This window comes from Taeniopygia guttata, chromosome 10 (genome assembly GCF_048771995.1).
Source record: "Taeniopygia guttata chromosome 10, bTaeGut7.mat, whole genome shotgun sequence".
Classification (NCBI taxonomy): Eukaryota; Metazoa; Chordata; class Aves; order Passeriformes; family Estrildidae; genus Taeniopygia; species Taeniopygia guttata.
The window spans coordinates 19,438,780-19,458,965 of record NC_133035.1 but is presented as its reverse complement, the minus strand read 5'-3'; the positions used below and the strand labels follow the sequence as shown (position 1 = coordinate 19,458,965).

Genomic DNA, 20,186 nt, shown 5'->3' with positions numbered 1-20,186 from the left:
CGGCCATGGCGGCACCGCCGCGCCCGGCAACGGGACGCGCCGCCGGGCCGCACCATCCGCCCCGCCGCCGGGAGGGGGGAACAGCGCATCCAGCGGAGCCGAGCCCGCGCTCCGCCCGCTCCCTTCCCCGGCCGTCCCCCCCGCGGGCGGTGGTAGCGGCGCGGCGGAAGGGGCGCGGCGCGGGCGCCATGGCGGCGGTGGAGCGGCCGCTGGCGCTGCTCACCAGCTGTGCCGCGGGCTTCGCGCCCGAGGAGCTCGTCAAACGTGAGTCGGGGCCGCCGCGGCGCCCGAGCGGGCGGAACCGGGGGCTGCGGCTTGCCTGCGCCCGCGCGAATCAGGCTGGCAGCGGATCCCTCCAGACCTGGCCCTTATGGGGGCTGTTTTCCCCTCAGGATCGCAGTTTTCCCCTCAGCCTCGCTGCCATCTCCTCGCAGTCTTAATGTTTCCCTCAGGGTCGCTGCCATCCCCTCACGGCCTCAATCCTCCCCTCAGGATCGCCGCCGTCCCCTCACGGTCTCAGTCCTCCCCTCAGGATCGCCGCTATCCCCCCACAGTCCCAATTTTCCCCTCAGGATCGCCACCGTCCCCTCACGGTCTCAGTCCTCCCCTCAGGATCGCCGCTATCCCCCCACAGTCCCAGTTTCCCCCTCACGGTCCCAATTTTCCCTTCAGGATCGCCGCCGTCCCCTCACGACCCAATTTTCTCCTCAGGGTCGCTGCCATCCCCTCACGGTCTCAATTTTCCCCTCAGGGTCGCTGTCATCCCCTCACGGTCTCAATCCTCCCCTCAGGATCGCCGCTATCCCCCCACAGTCCCAGTTTCCCCGTCACGGTCCCAATTTCCCCCTCAGGATCGCCGCCATCCCCTCACGACACAATTTTCTCTTCAGGATCGCCGCCGTCCCCTCACGACCCAATTTTCTCCTCAGGGTCGCTGCCATCCCCTCACGGTCTCAATTTTCCCCTCAGGGTCGCTGCCATTCCCTCACGGTCTCAATCCTCTCACCTCAGGGTCGCCGCCATCCCCCTCACGACCCAGTTTCCCCCTCAGGGTTGCTGCCATCCCCTCACGGTCCCCATTTCCCCCTCAGGGTCCCCAATTTCCCCCTCAGGTTCTCATTTCCCCTTCACGGTCGCAGTTCTCTCAGGATCTCAATCCTCCCCTCAGGACAGGAGGATCGCAGCCCCCGACCCCTTGCAGAGGGTGTCAGGAGCTTCCTTAGTGCTTTAAGGAAATAATTCACCGCTTTCTCAGTGGGCATGGATTAAAAGGGAAAGCTAAAAATTGTGTCTGTTCTGCAGTTGCTAGAATTGCAGATTACATTTGGTGCTGAGTAGGTAGAACTCATTCAGTAGGAAGTGGTTTTCCCAGGAACCACTTGCCATTTTTATGGCTCAAAAGGGGAACACAGGAATAAGATCTGATAGTAGAGGAAACCATGGAGGAATTTTGGGTAGTTTTAAAATCGGAGGATTCCAGGAAGAAGTTGTTCAGATCTTGGTGGATTTCCAGGAAGAAGCTATTCGGATCTTGGTGGGTTCCCTATGTTAGTACAGCCTTGGTTTTTAGGGAGTTCACCAACAGTTTGCTGTGCACACTGAGATGTGGAATTTAACTCCCTCAAATCTTCTCTAGATTTGCTTTTCTCTCTTTCTGAGCAATTCTTACTTAGGACCTCACCAAGCACAGGGCTGCCCCCAGGAATTGCCTCCCTCCACCTCATTAAAGCACGTTTTGGAACAAAAATAACAGTACAAGATATTCAGCCAAAGGCTTCTCTGTCAAAGCAGCTGCAGGACACTGAATTATTTAAAGATTCCACACCAAAAAATAGTATTATTGGCTTATTTTTGAGGAAGGTATACGCAAATTGGAAGGAATTACTCAAGGTTCCTCTAGGTTTCCCCTTTGATTACTTTGCATAGTGAAATGAAACAGGTAGAAAAGGTAGGTGAGCAAAAAGCTACTTAATCTGAGAAAGTCGTAATATTTAAGATCAGATTTTTTAAAACTAGTACTCACTTTGAAATACCTCAGCTTCCACGGCTCCCAGTTCCAAATCCGGAGTCTTGTCTGTGTGTCCTCTGACTGGGTTACATTAAAATCCTCCTGAAAGAAATAAAATCTTTGGTTAAAATAAATACTACCAGCATCTTAAATCCTTGCTTTGTAAAACAAGTGAGATTAAATCAGAGGCAGCAGACTGTAAAACATTCACAGGCAGGGATGTGGCAGCAGTGAGGAGGGTTTGGTGGGGTCAAACAGCCTGCCAGAACTTTTCAGGCCAATCCCAAGACTTTTCCAGGGTTTTCCCCCTGTTAAATGGAAAATGGCTTGAGGATGAAAAGCAGCTGATGGTACATTTGCTAGATACATTTTTATTTGTTTAGGTTCCTGCAGGATGCTCTGAATGCTTTAATTCATGGGACACTGTGGCAAAACAAAGCTATCTGAAGGTGCTCAACATAGATCTGCCTGTTATTGTGATGTATTTATCACAAAACTGCAAATAAGATTGGCTCAGTTTTCCTTCTGTCTGATGTGATTGTTCTTCCTTTTCTTTTTTGGATTTTTACCACTCCCCTCCTCCCCTTCCCCAGCATATTTGGGTTCTCTTTACTCCTTGGTGTAATTTTAGGAGTATTTTTTATGGTTTATTCCACCAGGTGGCTCTCAAGGCCCAGAATGTGGGAACCACTCAGTGTACCTGACAACTCTGAGGATTTGGGAGCATTTAGGGCATAATGTTCTTAAAACATTAATTCAGTCTGAAAAGCACTATGAAAAGTGGCAAATATCTTAATCTCTTTGGGGGGAAAACTGCATAAGGAAGTTGTAATAATTAAAAAAAATTATTAGACACATAATGTACTAAAAGTGCTTAAATACCACTTGGGTATTAGAGAACTACTGCAGGAGAGCTGCATGTGATTCTCTGATTATTTAACTGTTCTGAAAAGTTATTTCTGGTCTTCAACTCCCCTTTTTCAAATGTATTTGCACTTTCAGAAGACTTCTTAAGATTCAGCATTAAAATGGGAGGGGATGTGAGATTTTATAATATTGCCATGTTCTTTCTTGTGTTCAAAATGATTATTTATCTTATCTGTATGATAAATGAAATTAAATGTCAATACTGGGGTGGTAAATACAGCCCTTAAAGCTAATTCCTGCATCAAATGAGAATTCAGTTTGAGTTACAGTGTATGTTTCTTTTGTAGTCTCTGCTTATTTGCTCTACATACCAAAACCAAATTGTTCCAAGTGACTTTTTGGGGAGAAAACTGACAAGCTGCTCAGTTTCCTGCAGTGATTTCTTACAGCCCCACAAGCAGCCCGAGCACAGCAGGTCTGAATCCTTTCACCAGGTTCCTGAAGCCCTTGGAGTTTAGTGTACAACATCCATTTTTTACTGGGAGAGAAATTTCACAGGGAATTGGCAAAATCTCAGCATGAAGGATGGGTAATCAGCAGCACAATGGGATGAAAGAAAACCCCTTAAAATACAGGAACAAGTAGCAAATAATAGGAAATGGGACATGGCCTCATTCTAGCAGTGCTTTGAGACCTAAATTTGTCCATGGACTCTTCTAAAATAAATATCCCTTACAAAGCAAATGTGAAATCCATATCAGCTTTTGAAAACTTTTTATGAAAGTTCTTTCCCTTTGTATCCTTGTTAGGGTGACTGACTCAGGTGACTTTAGAGCTGATTTCCTTCCTCATCCCATTTTCCTCCCTAAGTCTTCCTGCTGATTTCCTGGGTTTCAGTAATTTCTGTGCAACCTTTTATTCTTAGCCTCCTATGGCATTGACTTGTAATTCTGTTAGCTCAGACTGATTTTAATTTAGTTACTTATTTTTAACTGTCAAAACACTAGCAAGGGGAAATTAATATCATATTCAAAGCAAAACCTCTGAGAATACAGAGCTCAGAATCCAGGTTTGTTTGGTCGTGACTCAGATCTTGGTCCCCCAGCTCCAAAGTGAGGTGGGTAATCTTAGCATGCAATATCATCTGATTAAAGACCAATTATTTTGAAAAATAATTGCCATCCAACAATAAAATAAAACTTAAACCTGGAAAAATCATTGAGATGTGACACTTCTTATTTTAAGAAGCCCAGAGAGGAGACTCCTATTTCATCCTCTTAAGGAGGAAATGGCTGCAGGTTTCTGTTTCCAAGGTCACATTTCTCCCTCAGATTCCATCTCCTCCTCAGGGCTGCAAATAATCCTGGTTTGCAGCTCTCCCTGCCTCGTGCCCTGTGCTCATTCACCAGATCCATTTCTCAGCTTTGCAGTTTACTTGTAAAAATCACTGCAGCCTTGGCAAGGAGGTTTTCCTGTCTCTTTACTAATAAGATACAGATAAATTCAAATTCATCTCCAGACTTTTTGGAACAGCCTGTTCCAGCAGCTCCAGGAACTCTCAGTACCTTAAAATACAAATCCTTGAAAAGCCATGTACTTTATTCTTTAACTCTTCTCCTGCCCAAGGCAATTCTGGATGACTCAGTCCATTTTAGAAATATTTGACCTTGTGTTCTAAAGTGCCCACGAGTTCATCCAACCTGAACAAGATTTCCTGGCCTTTCCCTCAAGGAATAATGGGATGCTCTGCTTCCAGCTCTGCTTCAGCTCCAGGAGAGCTCCTGGGAAGGTTCCTACCTTGGAGGGCAGAGCTTGGCAGCACCTGAGCAGAGCACTGGATTTTAATGCTTGAGCTTCTGCATGGAATTTCCTGGGAATTCCACCTGAATTGTAGGAACTGGCTTTATTTTCTCATTAGTTACCTTCAGGTTTTGGTCACAGTTAAACAGATCTTTACATCTCAAGGAGCACGCAATGGTTGTAATAAAGTTTAGGTTTTCTCTCCATACCTCCTGTTAACAGATACTAAGTTTGAGGTTAACACTTGAAAGGGCATTTCCAGGAAAACAAAAGGCTTTCTGCATCTTCTGGGCCATATTTTATATTGAAAACTAGAAAATAAACTCTTCTGAAAGCTAAGCAATAAAATCTAGGACAGAATAACAAATTGAGTTGAATTTTTAAAGATCTTGATTATGCATTGGTTTATTATAGTAAAGATGGATCTGCTTTGGCACTGTACTTTCCTGGACAAATTATTTTCTTGCTGCTGGTTTTACCCTCCTCCTCACCCATTTTCTGTCTTGCAGGTATCACAGGAAAAGATGACCTTACCGTGGGTGCAATAACGAGTGGAAGAGTGAATTTCTACCCCTGGACGATAGATAACAAATATTACTCTGCAGACATCCACCTCTGTGTGGTCCCAAACACATTCCACGTGACTGGAGAGATCGCCGAGGCTGTGCAGGCGTTTGTTGTGTACTTTGACAGCACAACAGTAAGCTCTTCTGCTTCATTCTCTGCTTTATCTCTCATGTAGCTGCCCTGTCACAGTGAGAACCATAAATCAGAACCTCCATCCATCCCCTTTAAGCTGTTCTACTCATTGGCAGAAGATCAATAATAAATACTAAATATTACATTTCCCTGCTAACAATAGCAGCAGTTTGCTTCTCTCTTGCTACTCTCCTCCAGCTGGAAGAGGGATTTTCAGGAGTCATTGTGCCACCGTGGCAAATCCAGCTCACCATCTCCTTATTTATTCCTAGCTGCTGCTGCTCCTTAAAGGCTCCTTTAGGACAGACAAAATTTAGGGAGCTAAACTAAATTCAGGGCATTTCACCCAAAATTGTTTCTACTAAACCAGCAGCAGTGAAAACTGTTTTAGCAGAAACCAGAAAGGTTGAGGCAAAAAAGCCTATTTCTTTATATAATTCAGTTCTAATACTATTAAAAACTATTGTAGGATGTATTCCAAAGAAGACTTTTCTTTTCCCCTGTAGAAAACTGGACTGGAGGGTGTCTCTGAATGGCTGCCCCTGACAGAAGAGTGGCTGCCAGAAGTGATGATCCTGGTTTGTGACAGAGTGTCTGAGAATGGTAGGAGACCCAAAGAACTCCCATCCTCACTCAGAGCCATTAACCTGCATAATAATTAACTTTCTAATTACATCAATATTTGCTTCTCAGAGTCTGGGTGAGAGTGGCCTGGAGAGCTGTGGGAAACAGGAGCTGAAACCTTCAGTGGGATATGGTTAGAACTGAGTCAGAATTTTACCAGATTGCTCAGTCAGCTCTGTCCTGCCACTGCAGGGGGACTAAAAGGCACTCCTGCTGCTGGATGTGCATGGATCTTGCTGAGAAAAATGGGGAGGAACTTGGTTGCTAATGCCATTTTTTTTGACATTTGGACATGGAGCAGACACATTTGCTGTGGCTCTAGACAACAGCAAGCTGGGAGATGCAGGTGTGTCCCTGCAGCTTAATTCGGTGTCAAACCCAGAGTTAACAGAAGTCTTCATTCACACCTACATTTACCCTCTGCAAAACCATTTTATTCTGTTCCTCAGTTCCAAGCAGGAGTTTTAACTCTATTTTTGGAACCCACAGTGAATGGAGGATCCATGCCAGCTGCTATGCACTTTGCCATACACTCCAGAGCAAGCAAACAACTTTGAGGGAATAAAACACAGCTAAATATTCTGATAAATACACTGGTACTGGTCTAAAATCTGCACCTTTAATACCCATTTTTGTCTCCCAATTTAGGTGTAAGCAGACAGAAAGCTCAAGAATGGTGCATCAAGCATGGCTTTGAGCTGGTAGAGCTCAGCCCTGAGGAGCTACCTGATGAAGATGGTAGGTCTGCTGCTTCTCTTGCCATTTTGAGAATGAAAAAGTGCCCCAAAAATACCTTCTAAATAAAGTTATGCCCCTTGCAATTTCTGATATGCCACATGGTTACAGCATGGAATGCTCCCAGTTGGTAGGGCTGAGTCTCAGCTGTAAAAGGTCATGAGGGGGAGGAGGTTATTTCCTCTGAGAAATTCCATTTGTCCCCTCCCAAATCCAGCTGCTGTTTATGCAGCACCTACATAAAAATAATATCTGCTCCTTTTTCTGGCACTGCCCTAGGACTCTATTGATACATCAGAAGTTTGTATTCCACTTGGAAAATCAATCTAAAGAAACATTTTTCTGCATGAGGGCAGAAAAGTTCTGATTTTAAAAAGACTTGAAAACTGTTTTATGCTATCTTGGTACAAACAGTGACATGATAGGCTGAAAACAGCAGCTTGTTAAAAACATTTCAGAGCAACACGAGCTGTTACACAGGAAATAAACCAGTTTCAGAATCACTGGCTGCCCAACATTTATAACTTGAAAAAAAAAAAAGGCCAGCAAGAAGAGTCAGAAAAGTGGTGTTCCACTCGTGAAAAGTGACTGTGCATTTCCTGACAGCCTTATCAGCATCAACCTTATCTCCTCACTTCAGTGACACAAAAAAGCATTTACACCTTACCTCTCTGGAGGAAAATGAGATAACTGCAGGCTGGAGAGGAATTGGTCACTAACATTTGCTCTATTTCAGGTTCTCCAAGCACATTGCAGTCACCAAAAATAATTCACTATAAAATCCTCACTGGAACACCCCTTTCTCCCCTTTAAAGGCCTACTGAAATTGGACCTTGAGGAGCTGAGAAGTCTCCCTCTCTCCCCATCATGCCCTTAAAAAGGTTTCCCTTTTTTTTAGTCTAGGAGGGAGATTCACAGATTTGATCCACAGAAACTGGGAAAATCGGAAGTGAAGACTCCTTAGACTAAACAAACACTAATTGCTTTAAAAATAGTAGCCTTAAATCAAGATATTTTTCTGTTGAATAATTGTTGTAAAGAACAAGCTCTTTAGCATTTATTTAATGGGAGCAATAACAACTCAGGATGTTAATTTTTGGAATATTGGGATACATGTTCTTTCCTAGCTGTTTAATCTGGTAGTTGATTCACTGTGACTCATGCAGAGGAGGAACTGTGTTCCTGTGAGTAACTTATTTACCCCCCAAACATTTTGGGTGAGTTACAAAAGGCACAGCAGATGCTGTAAACACACTGGGCCAATCTCTGCTCGAGATTCTGACATTTCAGGCAGCTCATCTCAAATAAACTGGGACTTTTCTTTTGACTCATTGTCAGCTGTTGGCAGAGTCAGGACAAGAGCTCTGAGCTGAGACTCTTGATAATGGCTCTGATATCAAACCAAACAGCAGCACAGAGGGCAAAACATCTGATTTCAGCCTTAAATACATTTCTAAAGGCAGTTTCAATTACTGCACCTGCGTCACTTGAGTTTGATTTCTAAACAAAAACACTTTTGTATCCAAAGGATTGTTTGGGTTTTTTTTCCCTTTGTCAACCTGCACAAACATGGGAAGCTGACTAAACTGAGGAAATGGGAAAACTGACTTGATCCAAAGTGGTGTCAGATCTATTCAGTAAATAAATTAAAATCTGAATAATGCTTTCCCTGGGCTTTCAAGTTCCTGTAGTTCCCAGGGTTACTGGAACTTTTGGAGTTAGATATTGTAGGGACAGCTTTACAAATATTCCTTTCCATTGTTTACAGGCATCACACCCTTTTTAAATGGTTGTCTCAAGTTCTATACTTTCTAAAAGAAAGAAAAGTAATTATAGTATCTATTTTGTAATATATTTCTATGCTATACAGCATTGTAAAAGATCTTGGGGTGAAAGGTTCAAGTTTCCTGTTACTGTAAAATTTATATATATATAAAGTATAATATACTTTTATATTATTATAGTTATTATTATAATTTACATATTATTGTTTATTATTTATTAATATTTATAATTATATTAAAGTGTCTTATACTTTTATAATATGCTATAAAGATGTTACTTAATGTAGGCCTCCTGCTAAATATTTAACAAAAAGAATTTAGATATCTGCAAAAGGCTGAGCTCATTATCCCTGGAAGCTCAGCCCAAGAATGAGGCATTAATTTACATTTCCTTGGCCTCTCATCAATCAAAGGTGAAAGATCTGTGTTTTGTATCAGGAGCAGAATTGACAATGATTGTGAGAAGACAGGACAAGCCTCCAGCCCCCCTCTGGAGGCATGTGGTGGTTTTTGGGTTGTTTTTAAGGGTTTCAGAGTCGCTCTCTGTGTTTGGTGCAGACGATTTCCCTGAATCCACCGGAGTGAAGCGCATCGTGCAGGCCCTCAACGCCAACGTCTGGTCCAACGTGCTCATCAAGGGAGGTGGGTGCCCTGGGCCTGGCCCAAGCTCTGCAGGGCTGGGGGAGTTCAGGGGGAGCAGCACAGGCACAGCTGGAGCACTCTGGGACCTGCCCCAGGGAGCAGGAGGCTCCAGGCATTGCTTTCAATTCATCCTCCTGCCGTGTCCTGATGAGCTCACAGCAGTGGGTGAGATTTATCTCAGAATCCTGGCATGCTTTGGGTTGGGAGGGACCTTAAAGCTCAGCTTACTCCCTGTCCCAGGGTGCTCCAAGCTCACCCAGCCTGGCCTTAGACACTTCCAGCCACAACTTCTCTGTGCCAGGGCCTCACCACCCTCACAGGAAAGGATTTCTGTGTAAAACTTCCTCCTGTTCCAGCACCTGCTCCCTCTCTACTTTAACTTCTACTCTACCAGTAATTTCAGTTAAATATTCCATTAATTCTGCAGGTTGCAATGAAAACTCAAAGTTTGTTCCACCAAGCTCTAGTAGGAAATAGGTTGTAATTATGAGCTTTATCAGACTGATACATGATTCAGTGTAGAAGTAAAAGTTAAATTCCACATTTGTTGTAGGGGATTTTTGTTTTGTTTTTTCAATTTTTGAATCAGGGATGAGAATAGCAAGTGCAGAGATGAAATTTGGCAAAGGAGCCATGTCAAACGTTTAAGGGCTGTTTTTGCTACAGAAAACCCCACTTGAATACATGGAAACCACAGAAATTTTTGACAACAGTGCAAAAATGGGCAACCCCAGATAATTTCCTGGGGAAGCTAATTATCAGGTGGAGTTAGAATTGTGGAAAAATCACTTTAGCCTTAGACTCATCAGGAATGCTGTGGTTACAAGTGAAGATCCTTCCATTTACTTGAAAACCTTTGATTACCTTTCTAATCACACAATCTGCTGCAGAAAATGTAGGAAAATTAAACCCTTCAGGAGTGCTTGGCCTGGACTTTATTATTCAGAGATCCTCATCCCACTGCCAACCTTGTGACACCTCTCTGCTCCCTGATGTCCCATTTCCCACTGCTGTGGCTTCTCCCTTCCTGCAGCAATTAACTGTGGAATGATTTAAAGCTCTGAGAGGCTGCTGTTAATGTCTGTGTCTGCAGGGTGCTTGCTGGGACTCAGTAAAACCAGGATGAGAATTATTAACCTGCATTTTTAATGCAGCTTCTTGAGGATTTCTCATTCCCCATCAGAACTGAGGTGCAGGTGGGGTCTGATTCAGTGGAACCATTGCAGAGAACCAGGTAACCTTGGCAGATGGCATCAGGTTATCTCACTTGTGCTAAAAGTGGTTTTTTAACAACACATTTCCTGTACTTGGCAGATGCCACCTTACAGAACAGCAGAATTTAGTCACATGCTCAGTTCCTCACAGGGGGGAAATTCCTGCACATCACTGGTGTGTTCTGTAAAGGTCAGACTCCTTGAAAAATCCTGATTTTCTCTCTGCACAGCACCAGCCCCACACGGCACTGCTGTACCAGCACAAACCCCTCAGGAAGTGAGCTATATTTGGAAGGTGTTGCAGCCTGACTGTGCCTTCAAAGGGAAATTGTTGAGCTCATTTTGCTTAAAATAAAAACTTTTTACAACCTGTAACATATCTTTTGTTTTCAGCTTCCTCCAGATCCTAGAAACTGCCATGTAAATCCAGCTTCAGCTTTTCCACTGAATGAACTGTAATTCCTGGCTGGTTGAAAACCATGCAGGGAAAGGTTTTCAGAGACCTTAAGAGAGTTCCAGTAGTAAATGTGTAGTAGCAAATACTTGTAGCACTGTTAGGTGTAGCCTTAATTCAACAGCATTGCCTGAATTCAGAAACCCATTTCCATGAGAATTTAGATTTACAGACAGAGCAGGAATAACTTTTTTCAAGCACAAACACCAAACTCACAGTATTTTAGTGCATTAAGCCCTAACACAATTCTCAGGCTACAGGGTTTTTCACATACCTATTAATTAAAATTTTCAACTTCAGATTTTTTCTCTCACCATTAATTGCATCATTCTCACACAGATCCATAAAAAGAATTGTTAAATGTAACAGAGTTGAATTAGAAACAAGTTTACACCAAGTTACTAATCCCACATGCTTTGTGAGTAAGTGGAACAGCATTATCTCTACTCCAAGCTACACAAGCAGTCTTACCTGGGAGTCTCCCAGGAGCAAATCCCTTCTGGAGCTGGTGTAAAGTTGGTTCCCCAGGCCTTGGAGCTCCCTTCAGTCTCTGGAAGTTTTCTTGAGCAGGAGAACATGAGGGATTCTCCAGGTAGCACATTTCCCTCCCCACAGAGATATTAAACTGCTATTGCCTTCTCAGTCCCTGCAAGAGCCTCTGTAGCAAGAAGAGAAACCATTTCCAGCCCTCTAGAAGAGGCTGCTTGGCTTCTTTCCTGCTTAAATCCCAGCTTGAGTGATCCCAGGTGAAGCTGCTAACCTCAGGTGGGGCCAGGAATGAGCCTGGCTCTAATCACAGCCAATTAACCTGATTTAGGGAGGCCATTCAAACAAATTGTGAATTTTGATGTGTTAATTCCAATTTTATGTATAAGGATCACCATGTGTCAGCTGGAGACAGGCTGGAGGAATAATAATGGGTAAAGGCAGTGGAAAACACTTGGCTATGAAACAGGAATCTGGGAATACTGAATCCATGTTCAGAGCATCATGAGTGATTCCTGTGAAACTGCACAGGGATCTGGAATGGTTTGGGTGGGAAGGGACCCTAAATCCCATCCCATTCCCCCCCTGCCATGGCAGGGACACCTCCCACGCCCCAGGCTGCTCCCAGCCCTGTCCAGCCTGGCCCGGGACATTCCAGAGATCCAGGGGCAGCCACAGCTGCTCTGGGCTCCATCACAGCCACTGACTCCTCCAATAAGTGGGATGAGCTAATTTTTGGCTTTCCTGCCTTAAGAACACTGTGTAAGGCATCACCCACTTCCTGAATTGCACCCAGAAGTTGAAGTAACTTTTACATCCAATAAAAGGAGTTTATAGGAAGGGTTTTCCAAGGGTGTGCCTGCAACCAAGTGTTGTGTCTGCCTCCTCCCTAAACACGGATCCAGGGACAAATAGCTGCTGTTCAGAGATCCCTGCTGCACACTCCAGGTTTTTCAGAAAGGGATGACATTTGTAATAATTCTGGCTGAGGTTCTGCAGTGATGGGGGAGGGAATGTGGAGCCACTGCCATTTTTCTGTGCAGGACAAACTCTAATCCCAGCTATGAACGAGGGCCATGATTAGATCACTGCATCCACCCCTCTGCCAGTGTGGGAATGTTCTCTCTGCAGGACATTCTGCACTGCAGTGTCCAACCTTGCTTGAGGTGACTCAGAAATTGGCTCCATGTCCACCTTCACAGCTTCCCCAAAGCCAGCTCTCTGCTCAGCCCATGAAACTTGGGGAAGCTGCTTTGCTGTGGGATGCAAATCCCAAACTTTCATCCTCCAGCTCCTGTTCATTGACCTGCTGGACTTCATGGGCAGCTGAACGTTTTCCAGGGAATTCTTTCAGCTCCCCTGATTCACTTCTCCCCACCTTTGGCCAGGGATCTGTTAAAGCAGCAAACGGGGATAACGCAGAGCCAGTGGCCCCAAACACCTGCCAGGGATGGGGCAGAACAGATCAGCTGCAGGAGCAGGGAACAGGGAGTGGGGGCTCAGGAATTCTCTCATGGAGATGTGTTTGTGTGAGTGCTGGATGGGCTCAGTTACACATCCAACCCTCAAAATGAGAGTCTGGAGAAATGGCAGGGAAATTTGGACAGAGCATCCAAATGACATCACCTCAACAGTTGAGTCTAGAGCTTAGTCATGAGTGTAATAATTTAGAACATACTTCTTTTAAAAAGTAACATTAAATCTTTCTTCTGGCAGAAGTCATTGTTTCCTGGCTATTTCTGGTACAACAGCTTCACATCATTTCAGTTTTAGTTGACTAAAATATGAAGGTTTGCAGAAAAATCTCCTGAGTGCCTTGTGTAACTGCAAATATTTACTACTCAGTGCAAGGCCAGTTTGTATGGAGTAGTAAACTGACTTAGGAAAACCTGACTTAGTAAAAAACACCTCATCATATCACCCATTATGCACATATTTTTATATAAAACAGGTTTTAAAATACAGCCAGTTTAAATTAAAAATACTGCACCACATTTATTATCTTAGATGACTGTTCAGGTTTGAAGTCACTTTTTAGGCTGGGTTTTAAAACAGCACTGAGATACACCCTAAGCCAGCAGTGGGGAGAGCCCAGAGCACCTTGCAGTGAGAAGAAACCCTGGATTTGATGGATGAATCCACCCAGGAATTCTGAATTCGATATTTAACAATTTTCTCTGCCGTGATTGTCATGCTCAGCCTGTTCAATGTGTGAGCAAAGGCTCTCGTTGCCTTTCCTGAATCCAAGCTCAGACTCAGTGCTGCTTCCCATGGAGGCTAAACCTGAGCACCAGGAACAGCAAATTCTGCTTTGGATTTTCCAGCTGCCTCGTTTGGAATTTTCCAGCTCAGATCCCAACAGAGCAGAGGCTTCCAACAAGCTTTAGAAAGAAAGACCCCACATCTCCCGTGGCTCACACATCTCTTCCCTGAGGGAACATTTGGTAGTAAATGGTGCAGGCACAGTTTAAGCTTAGAGTTGATGTGAAATTTCAGTTTAAGGTCTGTTTTCAAGTGCACTGGCACAGTTTTCCGGGGTGCTGTGAAACACTCCCTCTCCCACCTGGCCAGTCCCAGTATTTGCAGTAATTTTGCACTTTGTGCTTTGTTTGCAGACAGGACCCAGGGCTTTGGTCTGCTCAGCACCTTGGCAGGAGCAAACAGGAGCCGTGGCTGTGAAGAGACCCCGGAGACAGAAGTAAACAGTAATTCCAGTAATTCCTGGTTCCTGCTCTGCTCAGGCCCTGCCTGCATCCAGGGGGGTGCCTGGGACCTCCCCACTGTGCCTCAGAGCCAAAGGAAGGAGCACTAAAAGCTCCACTAGGATGGGTTTGATTATATCCAAATGATCCCCTTTGGGTAAAAGAAAACCTGTCATTTTGTGGTGTTACTTGAAAAACACCAACAAATCCATGCTGAAATCCCTTCATGCAGCACCAATTCCCAGTGCAAGGTTTTGAAGGAAAAGCAAGAGGCACCTGATTTGCTGCTGCTGTTTTTTCATGCATTACTGGATTCTGAAATATCTCTGTTTCCTGACAGTCCAACCCATCTCCAGGAGACAGGGAAGAATCCCAGTCAGATGGTGGAGAGGATGGAGCTGGCACAAACAGCCTGGAGCCTGACAGTGCTGCAGGTGAGCTCAGCAAAGTGGGGAACAAAGGAGAGTCCTTAAATCCCTGCAGCATTCCAGGAGATGGGACTGCCTTACAGCTGGGGGTGAGATCTGCATGCTTGATGTGGTCTCAGCACAGCTCATCACTCTTTGATTCACTCTCTGGCTGTTTCTGGACAGATCCTTCTGGAATCAGCAAGAAATCTTAACTACTGGATGAGCTCATGTGTAATGTATCACAGAACCATGGAATCTGGAATATTTTGGGTTAGAAGGGATTTTAAAAATCATCTCATTGCACCCCTGCCATGGCAGGGACACCTTCCACTGTCCCAGGCTGCTCCAAGCCCTGTCCAGCCTGACCTTGGGCACTTAATGATCCAGGGGCAGCCACAGCTGCTTTGGGCACCTGTGCCAGGGCCTGCCACCCTCACAGGGATGAATTCCTTCCATAAAATTAATCACCACTGTAACAATGCCATCCATGATTTGTCTGTATGAGCAATCAGTAAATTGTGTTTCTTTCTCTCCTATGACATTGGGATTTGCAAATGGGATTTGCAGCTGTTAAAATCCTGGTTTTCTAGTGAGAAAGCAGAACAATTTCTCTTCAACCGAGCTGTATTTCAGATCCCATGCTGGATATGGACATCCAGGAGCTGGCCAGCCTGACCACGAGGGATGGGGACCTGGGGAACTTCGAAAGGCTCTTCTCAAAGCTGAAAGAAATGAAAGGTAACGCACCAGGAGAGCTGGACCTGAGCTCTGGCACCTCCTGCAGGGGCTCAGAGAGAGCCAGGAGTGAGTTGGGAGGTGTGAAATTCCTGTTCTCCTGCCTCAAGTCCTTTAGAAGGAGCTGCTCTTTCCATTCATTCGCCCTTCATCTTGATAATGCTCTTGAAAGCAGCAGATGTTGCTCTGGAGTTCCCAAATCCAGGTGCAGGAGGTGCTCTGGAATTCCCAAATCCAGGAGCAGGAGGTGCTCTGGAATTCCCAATCCAGGAGCAGGAGGTGCTCTGGGAGTTCCCAAATCCAGGAGCAGGAGGTGTTCTGGGAGTTCCCAAATCCAGGAGCAGGAGGTGCTCTGGAGTTCCCAAATCCAGGAGCAGGAGGTGCTCTGGAGTTCCCAAATCCAGGAGCAGGAGGTGCTCTGGAGTTCCCAAATCCAGGAGCAGGAGGTGCTCTGGAGTTCCCAAATCCAGGAGCAGGAGGTGCTCTGGAATTCCCAAATCCAGGAGCAGGAGGTGCTCTGGAGTTCCCAAATCCAGGAGCAGGAGGTGCTCTGGAGTTCCCAAATCCAGGAGCAGGAGGTGCTCTGGGAGTTCCCAAATCCAGGAGCAGGAGGTGTTCACTGCTCACTGCTGAGCTTCACAACCCCACTCCTCTCCTTCCCACAGACAAAGCTGCCACGCTGCCTCACGAGCAGAGGAAGCTGCACGCAGAGAAGGTGAGCCTTTGGAACTGGGGTGGGAATCAATCAATTGGGTGTTTTCTTTCCACACCACAGTTCCTGATCCTGGAGAGTTCCTGGACTAAGAGTAGAGAGAACAAACCACACAGTCCTAGGGAAGACTTGTCAGGTATCTCCCAAAAATTGAATAATAAGGAAGTTTGAAATATCAGAAAAGCATAAAATCCTGGAATGGTTTGGGTTGGAAGAGACCCTAAAGATCATTTCATTCCACCCCATAAAAAAAAGACTGAAAGCCCCTGCAGTCACTGGGGGTGCTGGCCAGCTTCCACAGGTCCATGGAAAAGTGTGGATCTCTGGAAAATTTAATGATGGCCTTAAATAGCACAGGTTTTGTATCCCAGGTGCCTCCCATGACCCGAACCATTGCCTCTGTGCCTCTGAAATTCCGTCACCTCAGAGAGGATGTGTTGCACTCACAGACCTGCTGGCCAGAGTGAGCTGCTGCTCAGTTCCTACTCTTTGGATGGGAAATACCAAATCTTCAGCCATTTGATGGGAATGTTCTCCCTTTCCCATCCTTTTTGCCATTGTAGGTGGCCAAAGCCTTCTGGATGGCGATTGGAGGAGACAGGGATGAGATTGAAGGTCTCTCCTCGGATGAAGAAAACTGAATTCCTCTGCAGCTGGAGGTGCCAGACCGATCCTGAGGGAATGATCCTTCCCTGAATTAGTGTTCATTGCCAAAATCCCCTTTTAGCTGTAGCTGCTTCCCTTGGTGACAGCATTCCCCATGTTCCACATTCCACAACATCTCCTGGCTCCAGAGGCTGTGTCTGACTGTCCTGCCTCCTCTCCCAGAGGACGCTGGAGGGTGACACGTGTGTGGTTCAAGGAAACAGGGATGAGTTTACATTTTTCAAATGAACATTTTTATGATTTCCTCTCTGGGGTTTAAATAAACAAATGTACTCCCAGTTATCTCTGCACACAGGGCTGGGGCTTGGGAAGTGACTCCTGAATTCCAAGCTCCATTTTTCAGCTCTGGGGCTCTTTGATGGTTTCATGGAGCTTTTCCCAGTTCAGACTGGCCAGATTTGGATGTGCCATGAGGAGGAGGTTGCTGGGCTGTGCCAGGGCTGGGGGTCCCTGCTGCCAAGTGCCAAAGCCATTACACGTGGCCCTGGCTCAGATTCTCTTTGGATTTTGCCTGTAGGGATGGGGCTTCTCTGGAGTGCCAGGTGTTGTGCACACTCCCTGGATTCCCAGTGAAATGCCAGAGTGCTGCTGCTGCTCCAGGATGGAATTCCCTGCCCAGACCTTGTGCAAGGCCTGGCAGAATGCAGGGAGCTGTTCTGGGGAGCTCTGTCCTCAGTTCTGTCCTCAGTTCCCAGGACGTGCTCGGAGCCCAAACTCCTGTGTGTGCCTCGGGCACAGGGCTCAGAAGGAATTCCTGGTCCCAGAAGGAATTCCTGGTCCCAGAAGGAATTCCTGGTCCTGGCTCGGGGCAGAGCCTCTGCAGTGAGGGACAGGGAAGGAAGGTGGAGCCTGGTGATGCCACCCTGGCTCCTCTGCCGCAGGCACAGGCAGTGGATCCCTGGGAAGAGATCCAACAGATTTCCACGTGGAAGAATCTGGCCCCAAGAACTTTTCCTTTTATCTGAAAATCCACCCTGTTAAGCACCCTCAGTTAGGAATTCCAAAATTAACTTTTCCAATGTCCCCTAAATTGCCAAGTCCCAGGACAGGGGTTTGCCATCGATTATTGGATGGCTTTAAGTTCTGCAGGCACTTTCACCGTGCTCCCTTTTTAATGATGAAGCAAAGGTGAATGTAAATCATCCGTTTCTTGGAATGCTGGGAGTCATTTCCTCGGTCAAAACTGCAGCGTTTGAGGACAAGAACTGCAGCCTCATGAGCAGTGTGGGAAGTGTTTCTCAGCTGGAGCCTGAGCAGGAGCTCCCCATGGTGAAACACCTGGTTTGGGAGGAATTCTGGAATGCAGAGACACCCAAGGGAGCACCTGCCAGGGACACCTTCCCAAGCAGCTGCTGGGCCTTGCTGGGACTGCACTTCTCCTTCTCTACCTCTTCTTCCCAGCACAGAGAGCCTCAGACCTGGAGGTGGCTCGTTCCAAGCAGGGAATGGTTTCCATCTTGGCTTCTCGGTAGCTGAAGATTCTTTCTGCCCTTTCCAAATCTTGGTTGTGCAATGGTGATAAATGGCCAAAGTGCCAAGGGAATAGAATGGAGGCAGCGAAGGAAAAATCAACTTGGGCACTTTATAAACCCATTCTTTAGACTTGTGATAGAGATGTGACTTTTTAAATTTAATGAGATCTTATCAGTTAAAACCCGGCACTTTGCTGCCTTTTTATGAGGTAGCAGCAGCTCATTCCCATGCTCAAAACTCTTTTAAACATGATTTATTGTAAATATGGGTCTTCTCTGTAGGGGCACAAATCATGGAAGCAGGAAGTGTGGCTGGAGACACTGGGAAATAATTTAATGATCCTTGGAGGTCGTTGTGTTGTGGTTTAAAATCAAGGTTTACTTTGTTGGTGGTTAGTTTTTTTGTGGATTGTTTGGGGTTTTTCTGAAGAGACCCTTTGGTTTTGGCTACAGGATTTCTTTACAAAATAGGAAGTGACAGAATGAATAAAAGGGGCATTAGCGGAAAAGCAAAGTTGTGTCTGTCACTCAACTTCTTTGTGCAGCAAGAACAGAAGAATTCGCAGTTGGTTCCCACGGAATCCCAGAGTGGTTTGGGTGGGAAGTACCCTTGCAGCCCCAGTGCCACCCTGCCAGGGGCAGGGACAGCCCAGCATTGCCATCCCTGTCCCAGTCCAGGGCTGTTGCTGCTGCTGCAGCATTCCCAGTGCTGGGCTGGCATTTCCAGCTCCAGCCATGGCAAAGGCTTCCCTGCCCCCGACCCCGCTCTGGCCCCAGCCACACGTTCCAGGCCGTGGCAGTTCACTCTTTATTTTGGCTGAGGTTTCGGGGTTTTTAATTCCTGCAATTGCCGTTTCCAGCGGGGACGGGACACTGAAGGCAGGCGACAGCCAGCAGAGCCCCAGCTCCGCACCGAGTCACTGCCGGGCACAGAGCCTGGAGCAGGCCCTTCGTTACCGCATGGCTGGAAACCCGAGTGGAAAAAGCGTTCCCGTAAATCCTGTCAGGAAAAGCGGCCCGAAAGCGGAGAATTGCAGCGGAACCCTCGGGGGGCCGTGAGGAGTTCGCAGCACGGACCGCGCTGTGCCCGGCGCCGTCCCGGGGCTCCGGGAGTGCTGCCCCGAGGCCGCGGGGCTGGCACCGGCCCTGCCCTGCCCTGCCCGCCCTCATCCAGGGCCGCTGGAATTCTGCCCCCGGGCAGTGGCAATCAGGAACCATGGAGGCTCAGGGAGGGAAGCAGCAATCTGCTCCTTAAGGGTTTTCTCCAGGATTTACGGCTGGGCTCGTGCCTGCGGCTCCTCCGTGGAGACACGGCAGGAACTCGGGGCCTGCTCATGGCAGGACACTGCAGGCTGAGCACGGAATGCTCCTCTGCAGCTCCTGCTCTCCCGAGCTGCTAGCAGCTCAATTCCCTGAGCCGGTAACAGCTCAATTCCCTGAGCTGAGCTGGTACCAGCTCCCCAATCCCCTGAGCTGGTAACAGCTCCCCAATCCCCTGAGCTGGTAACAGCTCCCCAATCCCCTGAGCCGGTAACAGCTCCCCAATCCCAAACCGGTAACAGCTCCCCAATCCCCTGAGTTGATAACAGAGTTCCCCAGTCCCCTGAGTTGGTAACAGCTCCCCAATCCCTGAGCTGGTAACAGCTCCCCAATCCCCATAGCTGGTAACAGCTCCCCAATCCCCTGAGCCGGTAACAGCTCCCCAATCCCTGAGCTGGTAACAGCTCCCCAATCCCCATAGCTGGTAACAGCTCCCCAATCCCCTGAGCCGGTAACAGCTCCCCAATCCCTGAGCTGGTAACAGCTCCCCAGTTCCCTACAGTGGAATTCCAGTGGCACTCTGAACCTGTGAATGCTCAGCTGTGTCTGACTCCTCCAGCAATTGGACAGTAAATCCTTGGAGCACAGAGCTCCACTTCTACTCACCCCTAAGTCCCATTAGTTAAAAGAACTAAATGCAATTTTAAAATTATTTTTTATATATTTGGCTTTAAATCCTTGAACAAACCTGTCCCAGCTGTAAAAAGAACAGGGTCAGGTCTTACCTGTCACTGAGCTCATGTGTGCTTTACTGGGCAGGACCTTCACTGCACAAAGCCAAGGGTGCTGCTGTGTCCCAGTTACTGTCACGGCAGCTCCCCAGTGTCCATCTGTGTCCTTAAACACACTCCTCCGA

At 46.7% G+C, this 20,186-nt stretch overlaps 1 protein-coding gene across 1 annotated transcript; it reads left to right on the top strand.

The window, feature by feature from the left end:
- Window positions 1–5: 5 nt before the first annotated feature.
- AAGAB (alpha and gamma adaptin binding protein) lies at window positions 6–18,524 on the top strand. The gene is made up of 10 exons (XM_030281776.4): window positions 6–264; window positions 5,185–5,375; window positions 5,881–5,977; window positions 6,647–6,736; window positions 9,076–9,159; window positions 13,929–14,011; window positions 14,356–14,449; window positions 15,059–15,163; window positions 15,826–15,875; window positions 16,436–18,524. Exons 1-10 carry the CDS (start codon window positions 6–8, stop codon window positions 16,511–16,513), a joined length of 1,131 nt encoding a protein of 376 aa, XP_030137636.2. The 3' UTR covers window positions 16,514–18,524.
- Window positions 18,525–20,186: the final 1,662 nt, after the last annotated feature.

Coding starts and splice junctions, on each gene's coding strand:
- AAGAB (XM_030281776.4), top strand. CDS start 6: ATGGCGGCACCGCCGCGCCCGGCAACGGGACGCGCCGCCGGGCCGCAC. Junction 6,737..9,075: donor GGAGCTACCTGATGAAGATG/GTAGGTCTGCTG, acceptor TGTTTGGTGCAG/ACGATTTCCCTGAATCCACC. Junction 9,160..13,928: donor CAACGTGCTCATCAAGGGAG/GTGGGTGCCCTG, acceptor CTTTGTTTGCAG/ACAGGACCCAGGGCTTTGGT.